This window comes from Salmo trutta, chromosome 14, assembly GCF_901001165.1.
Source record: "Salmo trutta chromosome 14, fSalTru1.1, whole genome shotgun sequence".
NCBI classification, from domain to species: domain Eukaryota; kingdom Metazoa; phylum Chordata; class Actinopteri; order Salmoniformes; family Salmonidae; genus Salmo; species Salmo trutta.
Window position 1 is genome coordinate 75,222,297 of NC_042970.1, and position 20,220 is coordinate 75,242,516.

General features: G+C 42.7%; 1 protein-coding gene across 4 annotated transcripts; it reads left to right on the top strand.

Moving 5' to 3' along the window:
* The first annotated feature begins 6,406 nt into the window (after nucleotides 1-6,406).
* LOC115147405 (beta-1,3-galactosyltransferase 2) lies at nucleotides 6,407-10,581 on the top strand. Of its 4 annotated transcripts, none has more exons than XM_029689642.1 (6): nucleotides 6,407-6,500; nucleotides 7,475-7,536; nucleotides 7,743-8,076; nucleotides 8,328-8,458; nucleotides 8,564-8,953; nucleotides 9,136-10,581. In XM_029689642.1, the coding sequence occupies exons 3-6, from the start codon at nucleotides 8,004-8,006 to the stop codon at nucleotides 9,346-9,348; spliced, it is 807 nt and encodes a 268-aa protein (XP_029545502.1). In that variant the 5' UTR covers nucleotides 6,407-6,500; nucleotides 7,475-7,536; nucleotides 7,743-8,003; the 3' UTR covers nucleotides 9,349-10,581. The 4 variants fall into 4 exon arrangements, with proteins under 4 accessions (XP_029545502.1, XP_029545505.1, XP_029545504.1 ...); XM_029689645.1 differs by having other exon boundaries at nucleotides 7,743-7,871; XM_029689643.1 differs by having other exon boundaries at nucleotides 6,428-6,500; nucleotides 7,479-7,536.
* Nucleotides 10,582-20,220: the final 9,639 nt, after the last annotated feature.

A 20,220-nucleotide genomic window follows, 5' to 3' on the forward strand; every position in this document is an offset into this window, starting at 1 on the left:
AACAGTAGCCCGTAGGCCTAGACCATGCCCAAACCAAGTAGACCGATATAACAGTATCAAATATTTAACAGCAGAAGATAATTATTTTACTGGGTGAGTTCTTTTTCAATTCAGCGACATCTACATGAATAATTAAGTCACATATTGTTCTACAAAGCCTCTTTTTATATTGGCATCAGTAAATTAAGTCACACATAATGTTACACAAAGCCTCTCTCATCCTGTTTGCGTAGCATGACACCGTTCAAATGCTGTTTGACTTCTATGTACGTATTGCACAATTAATTTATTTGCAGAACTGTTGACTAAAGCCTGGACTAGAATAAGGTGTGTTCCATTGTCAATGAAAGGAGTTCTGTTCTGAACTTCCACAATGAAAGGAGTTCTGTTCTGTTCTGAACTTCCACAATGAAAGGAGTTCTGTTCTGTTCTCAACTTCCACAATGAAAGGAGTTCTGTTCTGTTCTCAACTTCCACAATGAAAGGAGTTCTGTTCTGTTCTCAACTTCCACAATGAAAGGAGTTCTGTTCTGTTCTCAACTTCCACAATGAAAGGGGTTCTGTTCTGTTCTCAACTTCCACAATGAAAGGAGTTCTGTTCTGTTCTCAACTTCCACAATGAAAGGAGTTCTGTTCTGTTCTCAACTTCCACAATGAAAGGGGTTCTGTTCTGTTCTCAACTTCCACAATGAAAGGGGTTCTGTTCTGTTCTCAACTTCCACAATGAAAGGAGTTATGTTCTGTTCTCAACTTCCACAATGAAAGGGGTTCTGTTCTGTTCTCAACTTCCACAATGAAAGGGGTTCTGTTCTGTTCTCAACTTCCACAATGAAAGGAGTTCTGTTCTGAACTTCCACAATGAAAGGAGTTCTGTTCTGTTCTGAACTTCCACAATGAAAGGAGTTCTGTTCTGTTCTCAACTTCCACAATGAAAGGGGTTCTGTTCTGTTCTGAACTTCCACAATGAAAGGAGTTCTGTTCTGAACTTCCACAATGAAAGGAGTTCTGTTCTGTTCTGAACTTCCACAATGAAAGGAGTTCTGTTCTGTTCTCAACTTCCACAATGAAAGGAGGAGTCCATCATTATTTTCAATGTCTGATGACTGGTGTAACAAAATAAGATGATGTGAGTAATGACATTAGGAAGGTAATGTAGAAGGTTGCAGCACTGGAAAGCTATGAATCACAGGGGGGAGGATGGCTCATAATAATGGCTGGAATGAAGTAAAGGGAATTGTATCAACCACATGGAAAAAATGCATTTGATAACATTCCATTTATTCCATTCCAGCCATATGAGCCTATCCTCCCCAATTAAGGTGCAACCGGCCACCTGTGCTATGAATATGATGGCATGTGTGTCTATGTTCTTTGTTCTTAATGACATCATCATTGTGACCATATGAGCAATGATATCATACATTTAAAGCACTGAGATTATTTATGTTATGAAAAGCACAATAAAAGTTCAATAAATTATTTGTAGTATTACTATCATAATCATTGACATGGTGAATGCATTGCAGTTGACAACAGGGATCTTTTCAAAAAAGAGCGACAGGGTTTAACTGTCAGAGATTTGCCTCGAAAAAGAAAGGCTCTGTCTGAAATGTTGACAATAAAGGTTACTGTATACTCTGCTCTCATGTGTTGGTTTCTCTTGTTCTAACAAATAAACTACCTGATGGAAGGAAAGTGGTTACATCCCAAATGGCACCCTATTTCCTATATAGTGTACTACTACTACCCATAGGGCTCTGGACAAAAATAAGGCACTATATAGGGAATAGGGTGCCATTTGGAACACAAGAAGTGCTTGTGGTGAGAGAAAACGATGAAGAGTAAAAGGTCAAGAGGAAACAAATACCATTGCTGAGAGTCATTCAACTCGTCAGGCAGGCTGGCAGTACAAGACCTCATTTCTATCCTTAGACTTTGCGAAAGCCTGCCAGATCTTACAATGACTACATAGGTATTTTAAGTATCAGCTAACCACACATGTTATAGCAATTTGTCAGTCGATGACGTGGCTTGCAACCAGTGGTTGTTGCGTAGCCTCGCCTTAGCTGTGGAACGCACCCAAGGTCTGTCAGACCTCTCTATCTGCTTGGTATTGTTAGGTCACAATACACTAGACCACCCATAACTAATGCCACGTTAAAGTACTAGTTGGAACTAGGAAACTGACATTTCAGACTTGCTAACTAGTTCCGTCTAGCATGTGAACGCGGCAACATTCAGCGGGGTGCAATCATTACACAGATGATTACCGTTTACGCCAAATGAAAAAAAAACCGCAAACAAGCGTTTCTATTGGACAAATTCAGGCAGGTACCTCCCTGTTTCGTTCCGTTTGCTCCCGTTTGTTTACTAAATGGTAAACGGTTTCCGTAATGAATACACCCCGGCCTTAAACCTCATGTCCACCAGATTGCTTTCCAGCGGAAGTCATTCATTGTCAATGGAGCAGGCCGCAACGCTGTTAGGGATGCTGCACTAGGCTGCGGTGCGCTCTGTGTACCGCATGCGTTCAATATTTTCAACTCGTACGTTGCTTTACCGTGCAGTGGTACAAACAAAGGTTCATAAACAGTCGAGCCAGTTAGCTAGCTATCTAACTACAAAGCTAACCACTTTGTAGTTAGCTAGCTATCTAACTACAAAGCTAACCACTTTGTTAGATATACTTTTGGTAATGTAGTGTGTGGACACCTGCTCGACGAACATCTCATTCCAAAATCATGGGCATTAATATAGTTGGTCCCTCCTTTGCTGATATAACAGACTACACTCTTATGGGAAGGCTTTCCACTAGATCTTGGAACATTCCTGTGGGGTGTAATGCTTAGGCGTAGTGGAGGAGGAATCAGACGCAGGAAGCAGCGATACGGGTGATGGCTTTTTAATGTGCGCCACAGCAAAACAGCTGCCACCCCAAATAGCGAACTCAGCGCACACAAAATCAAAGTGCCCCAAGCACGTGGGGACAAAACACAGTGAGCGACAACCCACGCACTAGCGCTAAATAAAAACACAGCGAGTAACAAAGCACCAAACAGAATAAACAATCCCGCACAAAGAGCAGGCGGGCCAACTAACTAATATTGCCCCGTTAATCAACCCAACTAAGGACAGGTGCAAACAATAACAGAAAGGGGAAACAAAAAGGAATCAGCGGCAGCTAGTAGGCCGGTGACGACGACCACCGAGCGCCACCCGAGCAGGAGGGGGCGCCACCTTCGGTGGGAGTCGTGACATGGGGACTTGCTTCCATTCAGCCACAAGAGCATTAGAGGTTGGGGACTGATGTTGGGCGATTAGGCTTGGCTCGCAGTCTGCGTTACAATTCATCCCAAAGTTGTTCGATGGGGTTGAGGTCAGGGCTCTGACCAGGCCAGTCAAGTTCTTCCACATTGAACTCGACAAACCATTTCTGTATGGACTTCGCTTTGTGCACGAGGACAATGTCATGCTGAAACAGGAAAGGGCCTTCCCCAAATTGTTGCCACAAAGTTGGAAGCACAGAATTGTCTAGAATGTCATTGCATACTGTAGTGTTAAGATTTCCCTTCACTGGAACTAAGGGGCCTAGCCTGAACCATGAAAAACAGCCCCAGACCATTGTTCCTCCTCCACCAAACTTTACAGTTGGCACTATGCATGGGGGCAGATAGTGTTCTCCTGGCGTCCGCCAAACCCAGATTCATCCGTCGGACTGCCAGATGGTGAAGCGTGATTTATCACTCCAGAGAACGTGTTTGAATCGCTCCAGAGTCCAATGGCAGCGAGCTTTACACCACTCCAGCCGACGCTTGGCATTGCACATGGTGATCCTCAGGCTTGTGTGAGGCAGCTTGACCATGGAAAACCATTTCATGAACCTCCTGACGAACAGCTCTTGTGCTGACGTTGCTTCCAGAGGCAGTTTGGAACTTGGTAGTGAGTGTTGCAACCGAGGACAGGCGATTTTAATGCGTACATGTTTCTGCACTCGGCGGTCCTGTTCTGCGAGCTTGTGTGGCCTACCAATTTGTGGCTGAGCCATTGTTGCTCCTAGATATTTTCACTTCACAATAACAGCAATTACAGTTGACTTGTTGGAAAGGTGGCATCCTATGACAGTGCCACGTTGAAAGTCACTGAGCTCTTCAGTAAGGCCATTCTACTGCCAATGTTTGTCTATGGCGATTGCATGGCTGTGTGCTCGATTTTATACACCTGTCATTAACAGGTGTGGCTGAAATGGCTTGATCCACTAATGGGAAGGGGTGTCCACATACTTTTGTATATATAGTGTATATCCAAATTAGACATTAATAACCACATTCAGGGCCTGTTACAATATATACATCATGACGGATTTGATGAATATCCACTTTATTAGATCAGATTTGTTGAATGTGCGCAAATCCGGCGTCCTTATTCTATCCCCCACGGTCTGTGTTCCATTGACCTCTTTGCCACATCTATAGAACATACATGTTTTTCTGTGATGCAAAGTGTCGGCTATATAGAGTTGAAGTTTACATACACTTAGGTTGGAGTCATTAAAACTCGTTTTTCAACCACTCCACAAATTTCTTGTTAACAAACTATAGCTTTGGCAAGTCGGTTAGGACATCTACTTCATGCATGACACAAGTAATCTTTCCAACAATTGTTTACAGACAGATTATTTGACTTATAATTCACTGTATCACAATTCCAGTGGGTCAGAAGTTTACATACACGAAGTTGACTGTGCCTTTAAACAGCTTGGAATATTCCATAAAATTATGTCATGGCTTTAGGAGCTTCTGATAGGCTAATTGACATAATTTGAGTCAATTGGAGGTGTACCTGTGGATGTATTTCAAGGCCTACCTTCAAGGCCTACCATGATGTCAAGCCTCTTTGCTTGACATCATGGGAAAATCAAAAGAAATCAGCCAAGACCTCAGAAATTTTTTTGTAGACCTCCACAAGTCTGCTTCATCCTTGGGAGCAATTTCCAAGCACCTGAAGGTACCACGTTCATCTGTACAAACAATAGTACGCACGTATAAACACCATGGGACCACGCAGCCGTCATACCATGAGGAAGGAGACGCGTTCTGTCTCCTAGAGATGAACGTACTTTGGTGCGAAGTGTAAATCAATCCCAGAACAACAGCAAAGGACCTTGTGAAGATGCTGGAGGAAACAGGTACAAAGTATCTATATCCACAGTAAAACGAGTCCTATATCGACATAACCTGAAATGCCGCTCAGCAAGGAAGAAGCCACTGCTACAAAACCGCCATAAAAAAGCCAGACTACGGTTTGCAACTGCACATGGGGACAAAGATCATACTTTTTGGAGAAATGTCCTCTGGTCTGATGAAACAAAAATAGAACTGTTTGGCCATAATGACCATCGTTATGTTTGGAGGAAAAAGGGGGAGGTTTGCAAGCCGAAGAACACCATCCCTACCGTGAAGCACGGGGGTAGCAGCATCATGTTGTGGGGGTGCTCTGCTGCAGGAGGAACTGGTGCACTTCACAAAATAGATGGCATCATGAGGGAGGAAAATTATGTGGATATATTGAAGCAACATCTCAAGACATCAGTCAGGAAGTTAAAGCTTGGTCGCAAATGGGTCTTCCAAATGGACAATGACCCCAAGCATACTTCCAAAGTTGTGGCAAAATGGCTTAAGGACAACAAAGTCAAGGTATTGGAGTGGCCATCACAAAGCCCTGACCTCAATCCTATAGAAAAGTTGTGGGCAGAACTGAAAAAGCGTGTGCGAGCAAGGAGGCCTACAAACCTGACTCAGTTACACCACCTCTGTCTGGAGGAATGGGCCAAAATTCACCCAACTTATTGTGGGAAGTTTGTGGAAGGCTACCCAAAATGTTTGACCCAAGTTAAACAATTTAAAAGCAATGCTACCAAATACTAACTGAGTGTATGTACACTTCTGACCCACTGGGGATGTGATGAAAGAAATAAAAGCTGAAATAAATAATTCTCTCTACTATTATTCTGACATTTCACATTCTTAAAACAAAGTGGTGATCCTAACTGACCTAAGACAGGGAATTTTTTACGAAGATTACATTTCAGGAATTGTGAAAAACTGAGTTTAAATGTAGTTGGCTAAGGTGTATGTAAACTTCTGACTTCAACTGTACAATACATTTCTATCTGGAACTTTATAGAATGCTAAAATAAAAAATATGACGTAGAACAGATATACTTTTCAGGCAGGGCAATCTTTTCAGCTCTATACAATACATTTATATCTGTCAGTTCTGACCTGGAGCCAGGTACGCAGCTAGCTGAGTGTGCGGTGTGTGGGAGGGGCTGTGGAGAATGAAAAACAAAAGGCACCCAGCCTACAGTGACTCCTCCTCTACCTGTGGGCGGCCAATTCTTTGGTCTTATCACCGTCGTCAACGTACATTGAGGAAGGAGGAAGAAGACGTCAACCATGTGCCAATCCCTTTGAGCCGGACATGATACGAGACAATATGAGGTATGTGTCAATTATTGCTGGAGTTTGTTTGTAGACATTGCGACATTATTTTGAGGGTGTGTATTAGGTATATTTCATGCTATCCCGATCCAGTCATAAGGGATTACGATTACACTGAACGTCATCAAATATAGTTTCCCGGTTCTAGAGTATGTTACTGGATGTGCGCAAACTTTAGTTCCAGCCTATGCCAGCCCAGCGCTAACACGCCTTATTCAAATAAACCGACTGAAGACACAATGATGACAGGTGTGTTAGTGCTGGGGTGTAACAACATCCAGCACACCTAGTAACTAGTGCGGTGTTGGATATCCATGGTCTAGGGGTGGGCAACTCCAGTCCTCGAGGGCCTGATTGGTGTCATAGTTTTGGCTCAGCCCCAGCTAACACACCTGACTCCAATACTCACCTAATCATGATCTTCAGTTTAGAATGCAATTTGATTATTCAGCTGTGTTTGCTAGGGATGGAGAAAGTGTGACACCAATCAGGCCTTCGAGGCGTGGAGTTGCCCACCCCTGGACTTCTAACACGTGTCTGTCTTTATACGACTTAATTATGTGATTGTCAGACAGCCAAGGAATAGTTATTGTAGTCTAACTACACCACCAGTACACCAGACGCAATTGTCTAAGTAACACACTCATGTACAAAGGGCAAAGCAAACCGTGGTCATGCAATATAGCCTACGCTTGGTGCTTTCAAGACACCTGATAACATGACGCTGCGTTCAAAACAACTGGGAACTTGGGAAAAAAAGAGTTCCCAGTTCTGAACATGGCATCTGTTGCAGCAGCGTCATGTTATCTCTAATTTCTTTCTTTATATAGTTTATCAATCTGTCTGATCATGCACCAATGACCAGTGACCATCTATAACTACTGTATGTTGCACCAGAGATAGCTACTGTGAGAACCTCAACTTTGATTTTATGCTGTTCAACTGCATATAACACAATGCCACTTCTTTTTTAGGCAGGCTATATATTTTTCATTGATAATAGCTGCGGACATGCACATCACTTGATCTTATAGAGGTATAGTATATGAGAGATCAAAAAAAATATTAATATTCATCTTAACAATATATTCATGATTTATATTTCTTGTTTGCTGTGTAAGGGGTGATTTCAAGAAATGTTTATACATTCAAATGGTACTTCTGTACAACAGTGAGGCAAGAACCATTGACCTACGAACCATTGACCCCTCTCACTCTTTCTATCCTTTCTCTCTTCATCAGCCCAGCTCTGATGCAATCCTGTGCAGCCCTTTCCGGAAGGCTGTATAGAAGACCCTGTTTTCTCTTCATCCTGGTGGCTGTCTCTGTGACCTACACCACCTTCACATTGAATTGGTGGAGCGACCCTCGGTAATCAGTCACACTGGAAAGACTCCTGATGATGATCAGGTGAACACGCGTGTCTTGACCAATCGGAATGGTGTCCAATGGGAGGATCCCGGGCGGTACCATGTGGCATACCCGCGGGGGTACAAATTCGTAATGGATGAGCCGGAGAAGTGTCGGACCAGGAATCAGGCCCTGTTCCTGGTGCTAATGGCCCCCGTGGCACCTGGTAACCCCACTGAAAATTTCACACAAGATTAAAACATTTTGTTTGCAATTCTAACATGATCCATGGCATGTGAAGTGACTTGATAGCCTGTTTCCAATACATTTTAAATGTATTTAGGAACTAAAAATGCAATCCAAACTAGCTTTCTTTTCAGGTATTTGTGAAAGCCGACTGGAAAAATTGTTACAGTAAAATGTGTTGTGTAATTATTGTATTTCCAACACATTTTTAACATGTACATTTCCTGGTAGGTAACCTGGCCTCCCGGGATGCCATCCGCAGGACGTGGGGTAATGAGACCCTGGTGCAGGGGAAGAAGGTACAGACGCTATTCATGCTCGGACTTCCTGGAGGACCAAACGCTCAGGAGCTGCAGGAGAAGGTTGGTCTTGATTGTTTTAGCTTTTTTTTATGTTGTGTTTATTTTAAGTGTGTTGGGGTTATTAACATTTTAAATAGTTTGATTTGAGTTGATTCTGATTCGAAGGTGAATCAGGAGAGCCGGGCGCACCACGACCTCCTCCAGAGCGACTTGATGGACTCCTACCATAACCTGACCATCAAGACCATGCTGATCCTCGAGTGGCTCGTCTCGCGGTGCCCCGAGGCCTCCTATGCCATGAAGATTGACTCAGACGTGTTCCTCAACGTCCAGAACCTTGTCTCCATGCTGGTCAACCCTGACACTCCCAAACAGAACTACATGACTGGTCTAGTCTGGTGGCACAGCCCGGTGCTGAGAAAGCCCAACAAGAAGTTCTTCCTGCCTTATGAGGTGATGGCTGAGTCGGAGTATCCTCCGTACCCTCTGGGGTTTTGCTACATCATGTCCATGGACCTCCCCAAGAAGATCATGAGGGTCTCTCCACAGATCAAGGTATGTTGATCTTCTGTATTTTGCCAAACAAATGTTCCTATGTATGAGACTTAAAGTATTCTTCTTTTTTCTTTATTTCTCTCATTCATTGGTAACACTTTATTATTATGTTGCATTCACAAAGCATGTTATTATTTAATGAATCCTGCCATTCATCCATCCATTAATTCATTTCATTCAAGCCCATCTACATCGAGGATGCCTACCCGGGGATGTGTCTGAAGCGACTGGGCATCTCCCTCACTAATCCTCCCAGCAAGTCGCTCTTTGATGTCAACCCCATCTACAGCTACGGGCGCTGCAAACTGTCCACCGTGGTTGCCGTGACGACGACCAAAGTGAGCCAGATGCTGAGGTACTGGCAGGACTACACAAGGCCCGGCCCGCCGTGCTGAGAGGGTAATCACCACAGCAACCATTGCTTCTTCCTGTTTGGAAAACGGAATCCATGAAGATACTTCCTGTATGTTTCCCTTCCTGGAAATGTTGAATTGGAACTTTGGGGAAGAGACATTAGCTCTTGCATAAGAGACATCCGTTCAGTCTTGTTGGGAGATCCATAGGTTGTTTGGTATTTTGCTAATGTATGGCTCAACCCCTCCCTTTACATTCACTGTGGTGCAGTGAAAGTGGATAGGTTTTGGAGAGGGCTTATTGGGCCTGTCTCAATACCTTTCAACTGTCACATGCTGCAACAAAAAGAGCCCAAGCTGCGTATTTGTATAATACCTTAGAGCCTTAAGACCGGATCCTATCAGATCCGCGCTAGCCGACACCCGCATAGTGGTTGTATTGGTAGTGTCGGAGGTGGCACTGTCAAATCCACAAGCGGCTCCCGGCGTTATACCTAAAGTGGACATTGCCATTGGCTGCAAGGAGTTGCACAAGGGAAATCCCATGCAGCCTTGTTTCCAAGTTTGTCAATACTTTATTTGACACCAGCATCATAACACGGTCGTGACCATGTCATAACAGCTGACATAACTTGTAATAATATGGTCATAACACTCATGACACATAGTTAGACCTGTTGTGACATATATTGTGTTATTTTATGGCTGGTTATGACACATTAGTGTCAACCTACCACACAAGGCAATAAATAGCCTACCGTTGACTCAACTACCGTTGAGAAATTTGGAGTTACTTAGAAATGTCCTTGTTTTGGGGAAAAAAAACTGTCAATTTTAAAATAACATCAAATTGATCAGAAATACAGTGTAGACATTGTTATAAATGACTCATGTAGCTGGAAATGGCAGATTTTTTTATGGAATATCTACATAGGCGTACAGAGGGCCATTATCACAGGGATGCAATCTAGTCACCTTTTGGCGAAATTTGCCGTTTTGAATCCAAAGTAGGTGACCTATGTGATTTGTGTAGAGCCGATGAGAAAAGTTTGGGTTGGATCACTACTGGCTGTAAGCGAACGAGTGATGCACATTTGGCGCAATACTGGCTGTATCCAAGGCTCAGCCAATCGTTTACGTAACAACAGGATGCAGCGCAGCAAGCGAGTGAAGAGACAACCAATTTGCTAGTTACAGCCAGTGTTGCCAACTTAGCGACTTTGTTGCTATATTTAGCGACTATTCAGACCCCTCTAGCAACACATTTTCAAAAAATTGACTAGCGACAAAGCTAGTGACTTTTTCTGGTGTTATTGGAGACTTTTGGAGACTCTGACGTGAAAGCACGTATCGCTCTTACTCTTCTCAACGAGCAGCGGGTGCTGCCGTTGGCCCCACCCCCGTCCCAAAGCACTCACAGGCGGCCCAGTCCTCGCGCAGCAGTCCCTCCCAGCTGCAGTCAGAGCAGGAGATGTTCACCCCTCCGCGTCCAGACTGCAAATGAATCGCGCATGCGGGAAGCCGCCGCTGGCTGATCCCGCCCTGGCTTACATTCAGGGCGGGATGTAAATGTAAAATGTTCTTTGTCTAAAATAAATCGCTGCACAAAAATAAATCACTGCATTTGACTCACACAGCCTCAGTCACTTACTCACCTTGTCCACTGTGTGTGTGCCTCTCTGTGACATAAGCTAAACATCTAGCTGGCTAGCTCATCATGTCTCAGTCTAAACTGTACACTCAAAAATACAGAAAGGAGTGGGAATCAAACCCTGAATTCAAAGGCTGGTTGAAGCTGTTTATTGGAGATGAAACAAGGGCATACTGCCTGTATTGTAAGGCTGATTTCTACCCCAAACTTAGTGATGTAAAAAAACACATGACAACTCAAAAACATACTCAAAAGGCAAAGCCTTAAGTTCCACCCAAAACAAGCTGACATTTATGGTTTAAAGAATTGCTGAGGCCACCATGGCATTAGCTATCGCTGAACACTGTTCCATGCTGGCATGTGATCACATTGGAGAAGCAGGTAGAGCTGCTTTCTCAGACTCCACTGCTGCTACCCACTTCAAAATGTACAGGATCACAGTGCACAGAAATGATTAATGGTGTTTTAGCACCATACTTTCTGAAAAAGTTGGTAGCAGATGTGGGTGACCAGCGTTTCAGCCTCCTCCTCGATGAGTCCACGGATGTAAGTGTTTCTAAGTACCTGGGGGTTGTGATAAGGTACTTTAGTGACACCAAGCAGACAATTGTATCAACATTTCTGGGGCTTGTTGAGTTGGAGGGAGGAGATGCCAAATCTATAGCCCGTGCTATTGTGGCTTTCCTCAAAGTGTTGTCTTTAAAAAAGAGAAACTCCTGGGGATAGGGACTGACAATGCCTCTTATGACGGGGATTAACAATGGGGACCATAAAGTGCTGAAGGAGGAGTCTGGCCTCAAATATCTGGTTCTTATTCGCTGTGTGTGCCACTCTCTGCAGCTTGCTGTAAGTCATGCTTCCAATGACACCATCCCCCGTAGTGTGGAGTACTTGATACGAGAGACTTATAACTGGTTTTCAGTGTCTCCAAAGCGCAGGGAGGCCTACAAGGCCATATATGAGACCATCAACTGTGGGGAGAAACCTTTACAGATAACCAAGGTGTGTGCCACACGTTGACGCTCCATTGAACCCGCGGTTTCATGCATTATGGACCAGTGGGAGGAGCTTAGGCTGCATTTCACAGTCACCAAGTCCAGTGAACACTGCTACATGGCTGAGGTTTTATACTCCAAGTACAGTGATCCTCAAAATATATTGTATCTGACTTTTTTGAAGTCAGTGCTGGGTGAGGTACAGTTGGCCATCAAGGCTTTTGAGGGAGAGCAAGTAGATCTTCTTAAGCTACTTGACAGCTTGGTTAACCTGATCAAGTCTGTGAGCAGCAGGGTGCTGAATCCACTGGCAAATGTTGATGTACTCAAAGGGCCAATAGATGGATACATCAGTCCCAAACCGTACCTTGGTTACCTTTATGAGTCAAAGGCAGCTGAGCTCCACCTTGCGCCTGAGGATGAAAACAATGTCCGAAAGTGGTGTGTAGCCTTCACCATCTCCCTCACTAATGAGTTGAGGGTGAGCCTGCCGGACAACATCAAAGCATTGCAGTACATGTCAGTTTTCAATGTGGAGGAAACTCTAAAGCACAATAAGAGCCCTGGAGAAATAGAAAACAGCCAAGCTCCTTGGCTACTCCCCTGCAGAGATGGACAAGATTGTCCAGCAATGGCGTGCCATCCATCTTAGTAAATGGAATGAGACCAAAAAACACTGGGCTTCTGGAGTGAGATTTGGAAGTTCAGGGATGCAGCTGATATCAACCCGTTTCAAGAACTTGGCATGGCTGCTGTGTCTGTGTTGTCCTTGCCACACTCGAATGCTTAAGTCAAGAGAGTATTCAGCCAGATGAGTGTGGTAAAAAGCAAACTTAGAAATGGGATGTCCTTGCAGATCCTTAACTCCATCCTGTACATTCAATATGGCCTGAAGCTGTCTGGTGAGGCTTGCTATGAGCGCCTGATGTTTTGCAGCATTTTGGCACATCAGCTGCTTACTCATTTAAGTCAGCTCCCTCAGTTGCTGAACCTGCCATAGAGAGCCTTGACCAAAATGAAGATGACCCACTCTTTCTGTGAGCCAGCACAGCCTGTGTGTGTGTGTGTGTGTGTGTGGAGGGGGGTCTGGAATTTATTTTATTTTATTTTTTACCTGAATTAGGGCCAGACTAGTTACCATAATTTTCTCACATTGCCATTGACAGTTTTTTTTCTATTGTCTCTTTTTGGTCCATTTAGATTGTATGTAAAAAAAAATGTTCATGTTTTACTGTGACTTGTTGTAGGCTCCTAAGTGGACCATAAGGTTAAAAACCAAACCAAATTAAGAAGAAAAAAAATAATAATCAAATAATAAACGAAGTAACTCCGCCAGAGAGTCTCTTTTGGGTCACTTTTGCCGGTCCCAAGCCCGGATAAAGAAGGAGGGGTTGGAATTGTGACATTTAAAAAAAACATTTATGCAAATTAGGTGATGTCATCTAGTGACTTTTAGGACAGCCAATAGCTACTTTCCTTACTGAGGCGTTGACAACACTGGCTACAGCATCAGCATGTGCTCTGGAAAGACCGCATAGAGTAGAAAGGCAGTTACAGCAGCGCATCCACTGAACGAAAACAGAGCTAATGTTAGGTGAGAAGCCTGACCACGAAGACGGGGATGAAGAGTACTTCATGGGCTGTAACCGAAAAACAACTGGCATTTGGAAAGTTTGAGGTGAGGGAGAAAGTGTGGCAAAACAAGTATTAGCATTGTTAAGTATCTTGCTAGCTGGATCGAATTCTCCGTTAGCTAGCCAGAGAAAAGTTGAGCAACATTAGCCAACTCATCTGATCAAATAATTGAGTTTATGGTGTGAAAATTGGCTTGCTAATGAAGTCAGCTAATGAAGCCGTTAGCTAGCTAACGTACAACATCAGATGAGCTAACATTAGTAACCTAACCAATTTGCTGTAGTATTAACTGGTATACGACTCCTTGCTGTTCAAGTTATAAGACGTTAGTTGCTTACTGGACCCTGGCAATCTGTGTGAAATGCTAACGAACTAACCACTATCTGTTAACTAATGTTTTCCCTCTTCAGTATGTGGTTAATTTTCAGAATGAGAGAATTAGGTGAAAATGAGGCGTTGCTTGTTAAACAAGTGGATTCAGGGATCAAGTGTAATTGGAGCTGGGCCTGGCTTAAGCTGGATGCCTCTATAGAGGTGAAAGGAACACCACACACGTTCCCTCTTTCTCACTTTTGCTGGCACATTGTAGAACAGATGTCCACAGGCAGAAAGTGTATAATATGCAGTGTAGCCCAAAGGTATTGTTTTTGTTGTGTTGAACTTGACAGTAACTGTGAGTGTGTGTGAGGGGGGGATATCATTTTTTTTTAACTCAGGGAATGTTATTTTTCTCAAGACTTGAGTGTCATTTGCAGTAAAGTCTAGGCAACAAATAACATTGGATTGCTTTCTTTACATTTTTTAGCTGTGAGTTAGGTTCACATTAACCACTTTATTTTACACACAGAGACTGATCACGTAGATCATATTCTTTGTTGTTTAATTAGTTAACCTGCATTTCCCCCTAGTAGTGATTTTGTTTTGCATGTTTCAGTGCCTCCAAAAAATATGTCACCTTTTTGGGCCCTCACCAGTTTGCATCCCTGTTATCAGCAACCATTACTCCTGTGTTCCAATGGCACGTTGTATTAGCTAATTCAAGTTTCTCATTTTAAAAGGCAAATTTATCATTAGAAAACCCTATTGCAATTATTTTAGCACAGCTGAAAACTGTTGTTCTGATTTTAAAGAAGCAATAAAACTGGCCTTCTTTAGACTAGTTGAGTATCTGGAGCATCAGCAAAGAACTTTCTTCTGAAACTCGTCAGTCTATTCTTGTTCTAAAAAATGAATGCTATTCCATGCGAGAAATTGGCAAACACTGAAGATCTCAGAGGTCGACCGATTACGATTAATCAACGCCGATACCGATTTATTGGAGGACCAAAAAAAGCCGATACCGATTTTTTTATTTTATTTATTTTTTTATTACTTTTTTTTAATATACATTTGTAATAATGACAATTACAACAATACTGAATGAACACTTATTTTAACTTAAAATATTACATCAAAATCAATTTAGTCTCAAATAAATAATGAAACATGTTCAATTTGGTTTAAATAATGCAAAAACAAAGTGTTGGAGAAGAAAGTAAAAGTGCATTATGTGCCATGTAAAAAAGCTAAGGTTTAAGTTCCCTGCTCAGAACATGAGAACATATGAAAGCTGGTGGTTCCTTTTAACATGAGTCTTCAATATTCCCAGGTAAGATGTTTTAGGTTGTAGGAATTATAGGACTATTTCTCTCTCTACCATTTGTATTTCATATACCTTTTGACTATTGGATGTTCTAATAGGTACTTTAGTATTGCCAGCCTAATCTCGGGAGTTGATAGTCTTGAAGTCATAAACAGCGCAATGCTTGAAGCCCAGCAAAGAGCTGCTGGCAAATGCAGGAAAGTGCTGTTTGAATGAATGCTTACGAGCCTGCTGGTGCCTACCACCGCTCAGTCAGACTGCTCTATCATAGACTTAATTATAATATAATAAACACACAGAAATACGAGCCTTAGGTCATTAATATGGTCAAATCCGGAAACTATCATTTCGAAAACAAATGTTTATTCTTTCAGTGAAATACAGAACCGTTCTGTATTTTATCTAACGGGTGGCATCCATAAGTCTAAATATTCCTGTTACATTGCACAACCTTCAATGTTATGTCATAATTATGTACAATTCTGGCAAATTAATTACGGTCTTTGTTAGGAAGAAATGGTCTTCACACAGTTCGCAACGAGCCAGGCAGCCCAAACTGCTGCATATACCCTGACTCTGCTTGCACAGAACGCAAGAGAAGTGACACAATTTCCCTTGTTAAAAGACATTCATGTTAGCAGGCAATATTAACTAAATATGCAGGTTTAAAAATATATACTTGTGTATTGATTTTAAGAAAGGCATTGATGTTTATGGTTAGGTACACATTAGTGCAACGAGAGTGCTTTTTTTGCGAATGCGCTTGTTAAATCACCCATTTGGCGAAGTAGGCTGTGATTAATGATAAATTAACAGGCCCCGCATCGATTATATGCAACACAGGACAAGCTAGATTAACTAGTAATATCATCAACCATGTGTAGTTAACTAGTGATTATGTTAAGATACATTTAATGCTAACTAGCATCTTACCTTGGCTCCTTGCTGCACTCGCATAACAGGTAGTCAGCCTGCCACGCCGTCTCCTCGGAGTGCAATGTAATCGGCCATAACCGGTGACCAAAAATGCAGATTACCGATTGTTACGAGAACTTGAAATCGGTCCGATTAATCGGTCGACCTCTAGATCTCATGCAATGCTGTGTACTACTCCCTTCACAGAACAGCGCAAACTGTCTCTAACCAGAATAGAAAGAGGAGTGGGAGGCCCGGGTGCACCACTGAGCAAGAGGACAAGTACATTAGTGTCTAGTTTGAGAAACAGACGCCTCTCAAGTCCTCAACTGGCAGTTTCATTTAAATAGTACCCGCAAAACACCAGTCTCAATGTCAACAGTGAAGCGGCATCTCCGGGATGCTGGCCTTCTAGATAAACCACCGGGATCTGATGATAATGCCACTCCTTTTTGCCACATCTTCAATTTAAACCTACTGTCACATCCTGACCAAAGAGAGCTTGTATTTTTCTATGGTAGAGTAGGTCAGGGCGTGACTGGGGGGTTTTGTCTAGTTTATTTATTTCTAGGTTTGGTTCTAGTTTCTTTTTTCTATGTTGGGATTTTTGTCTAGTTTAAATTTTCTATGTTGTGTTCTAGGTTCTTTTTTCTAGGTTGGGGTTTTCGTATGATTCCCAATTAGAGGCAGCTGGCCATCGTCTCTAATTGGGGATCATATTTAAGTTGTTGTTTTTCCCACTAGTGTTTGTGGGAGATTATTTTGAGTTTATGCATGTAGCACCTCTTCGTCACGGTTTGTTTTTGTTTATAGTTTGTCTGTCTTGCATAGTTTCACATAGAAATAAAGATGTGGAACGATACGCACGCTGGGCCTTGGTCTCTTTTCATAAGACAACCGTGACACCTACTAGAAAGTGTGTTCCCTCAGGCCTGGAGGGAAGCTAGTCTGTTTCCAACCCTTAGTAAACTTCTGGAATAAAATGTTTGCCAGATACAATGCTATTTCACAGTAAACAAATTGAAAACCGACTTTCAGCACGCTTATAGGAAGGACGCTGAACAAGCACAGCACTTACACAAATGACTGATGATTGGCTGGGAGAAATTGATACAATTATTGTGGGGGCTGTCTTGTTAGACTTCAGTGCAGCTTTTGACAGTGCAGCTTTTGGCAAGAACACCTCAAATAATCACAGAGAAACAAGTCCATTACTTTAAGACAAGGTCAGTCAATCTGGAACATATCAAGAACTTTGAAAGTTTCTTCAAGTGCAGTTGCAAAAACCATCAAGCGCTATGATGAAACTGGCTCTCATGAGGACCGCCACAGGAAAGGAAGACCCAGAGTTACCTCTGCTGCAGCGGATAAGTTCATTACAGTTACCAGCCTCAGAAATTGCAGCCCAAATAAATGCTTCACAGAGTTCAAGTAACAGACACATCTCAACATCAGCTGTTCAGAGGAGCCTGCATGAATCAGACCTTCATGGTTGAATTGCTGCAAAGAAAGCACGACTAAAGGACACCAATAAGAAGAGACTTGCTTGGGCCAAGAAACACGAGCAATGGACATTAGACCAGTGGAAATCTGTCCTTTGGTCTGATGGGTCCAAATTTCAGATTTTTGGTTCCAACCGCCGTGTCTTTGTGAGACGCAGAGTAGGTGAATGGAGGATCTCCGCATGTGTGGTTCCCACCGTGAAGCATGGAGGAGGAGGTATGATGGTGTGGGGGTGCTTTGCTGGTGACACTGTCTGTGATTTATTTAGAATTCAAGACACACTTAACCAGCATGGCTACCACAGCATTCTGCAGCAATATGCCATCCCATCTGGTTTGCACATAGTGGGACATTTTGTTTTTCAACAAGACAATGACCCAACACACCTCCAGGCTGTGTAAGGGCTATTTGACCAATAAGGAGAGCGATGGAGTGCTGCATCAGATGACCTTGCCTCCACAATCACCCGACCTCAAGTCATTTGAGATGGTAGGACCGCAGAGTGAAGGGAAAGCAGCCAACAAGTGCTCAGCATATGTGGGAACTCCTTCAAAACTACTGGAAAAGCTTTCCAGGTGAAGCTGGTTGAGAGAATGCCGAGTGTGCAAAAATGTCATCAAAGCAAAGGGGGGGCTACTTTGAAGAATCTCAAACATCAAAATCTATTTTATATTTAACACTTTTTTTGGTTACTACATGATTCCATATGTGTTATTTAATAGTTTTGATGTCTTCACTATTATTCTAAAATGTTGAAAATAGTAAAAATAAAGAAACCTTTGAATGAGTAGTTGTTCTAAAACTTTTGACTGATACTGTACATAAGGTGTATCTTTTAGGAACCAAATGTGGGGTGTCATGTATGCTACACTCATAGATAAAAAGGGTTCTTAGGCTGTCCACATAGGAGAACGCTTGAAGAACCCTTTTTGATTCCAGGTAGAACCCTTTTTGGTTCGAGGTAGAACCCTTTCCACAGAGTTCTACATGGAACCCAAAAGGGTTATTCTACCTGAAACCAAAATGGTTCTCCTATAGAGACAGCCGAATTACCCTTTAGGGACGCTTTTTTTCTAAGAGTAGTTTTTACAGTAAAACAATAAAATAAAGGAATATAATGTTTTCATGTTTTGTGCTGTATACCAGAGGATTTCAACTCTTACCCTACAACGTCCGGAGCTTGCTGTTTTTCTGTTCTACCTGATAGTTAACTGCACCCACCTGGTGTCCCAGGTCTAAATCAGTCCCTGATCAGAGGAGAGGAATTAATAAAATGCAGTGGAACTGGCTTCGAGGTCCAGAGTCTAGTATACTCTGGATTCGGACACATTATTGTGTAGTGAAAGTGCACCACCTAAAGGTAGCTGCCTGTCTTCATTATGCTGTTTGAGTCATTGTAAACACATTTACTAAGCATTTGTACCAGTGTTGTTTGGACCTCTTCTGTTTCAAATAGTGCTGTCCACTCCAATCTCCTAATCCATGTAACAAACATCAGTAAAATGAACTTCACCTTGGAAACATTCTTCATCTGACACACTGGTATGTAGTCTTAGGTTATTGACACAGTAATAATGCAACAAAACTTTTCATAATTAAACTTTTATTGAGACATGACAAATTCTGGAATGTTGACGTATTAGCCTGTGTTGGAGGCAGTGGAGGCTGGTGATGGAGAAATACGGAGGGCATGCTCATTGTAATGGTTGGGATGGAATGAATGGAACGGTATACAAACTCCTGCAATTTAAAGTGAATAAATTATCATTAGCCTATTCTATAATAATATTACGTGTTGAACCTCTTCTCGCCATTTCTCCATTACCAGCCTCAACTGATTGGATGTGTGTTGAGTTTGAGTGGTTGTCACAGTAACTTCATTGGCTTGTGTAATTGAATCCTACTACCACCAGGGGGTGCCCAAACATCAGGTATAGTGACGTAGACATGCAGTACAGACATTACACACATGGGGCAGTAGTATGCTTTAATTATCTTAGTAGTGTGACCACAACATAGATATTTAACATACGTCTGTGTATGGCATATATTTGTAAAGGACGGGGGATGTGGAACATACAGTTTTAGAGTAGAACAGAGGGGAGAGACTGGGGTGGAGGAGAAGGGGGATACCGAGTCAGTTGTACAACTGAATACATTCAACCAAATTGTGTCTTTTGCATTTAACCCAACCCCTCTGAATCAGAGAGGTGCGGGGGGAGGGCTGGCTTAATCAACGTCATCGGCACCTGGGGAGCAGTTGTTGTTGGGGGTTACCTGCCTTGCTCAAGGGCACAATGGCAGATTTTTCCACCTTGCCTGCTCAGGGATTAGAACTGTCCCAACCCTCCTAATCTCTAGGGTACCTGCTGCATGAGGAGAGGCGCGGAGAGGAGAGGCGTGTAGAGGAGAGAGTTTTACTGGGGAGAAGAAAAGCGTATAGGGAATTTGCTGTAGATAAATCAATGTACCGCTTTTAAGAGCAGATTCTCCACAGCATTCCCACAAGATAAAGAGCCTACACGCCATAGTAAAACTGGTGTGTGTGTGTGTGTCCCTGGCACGAAGGACCA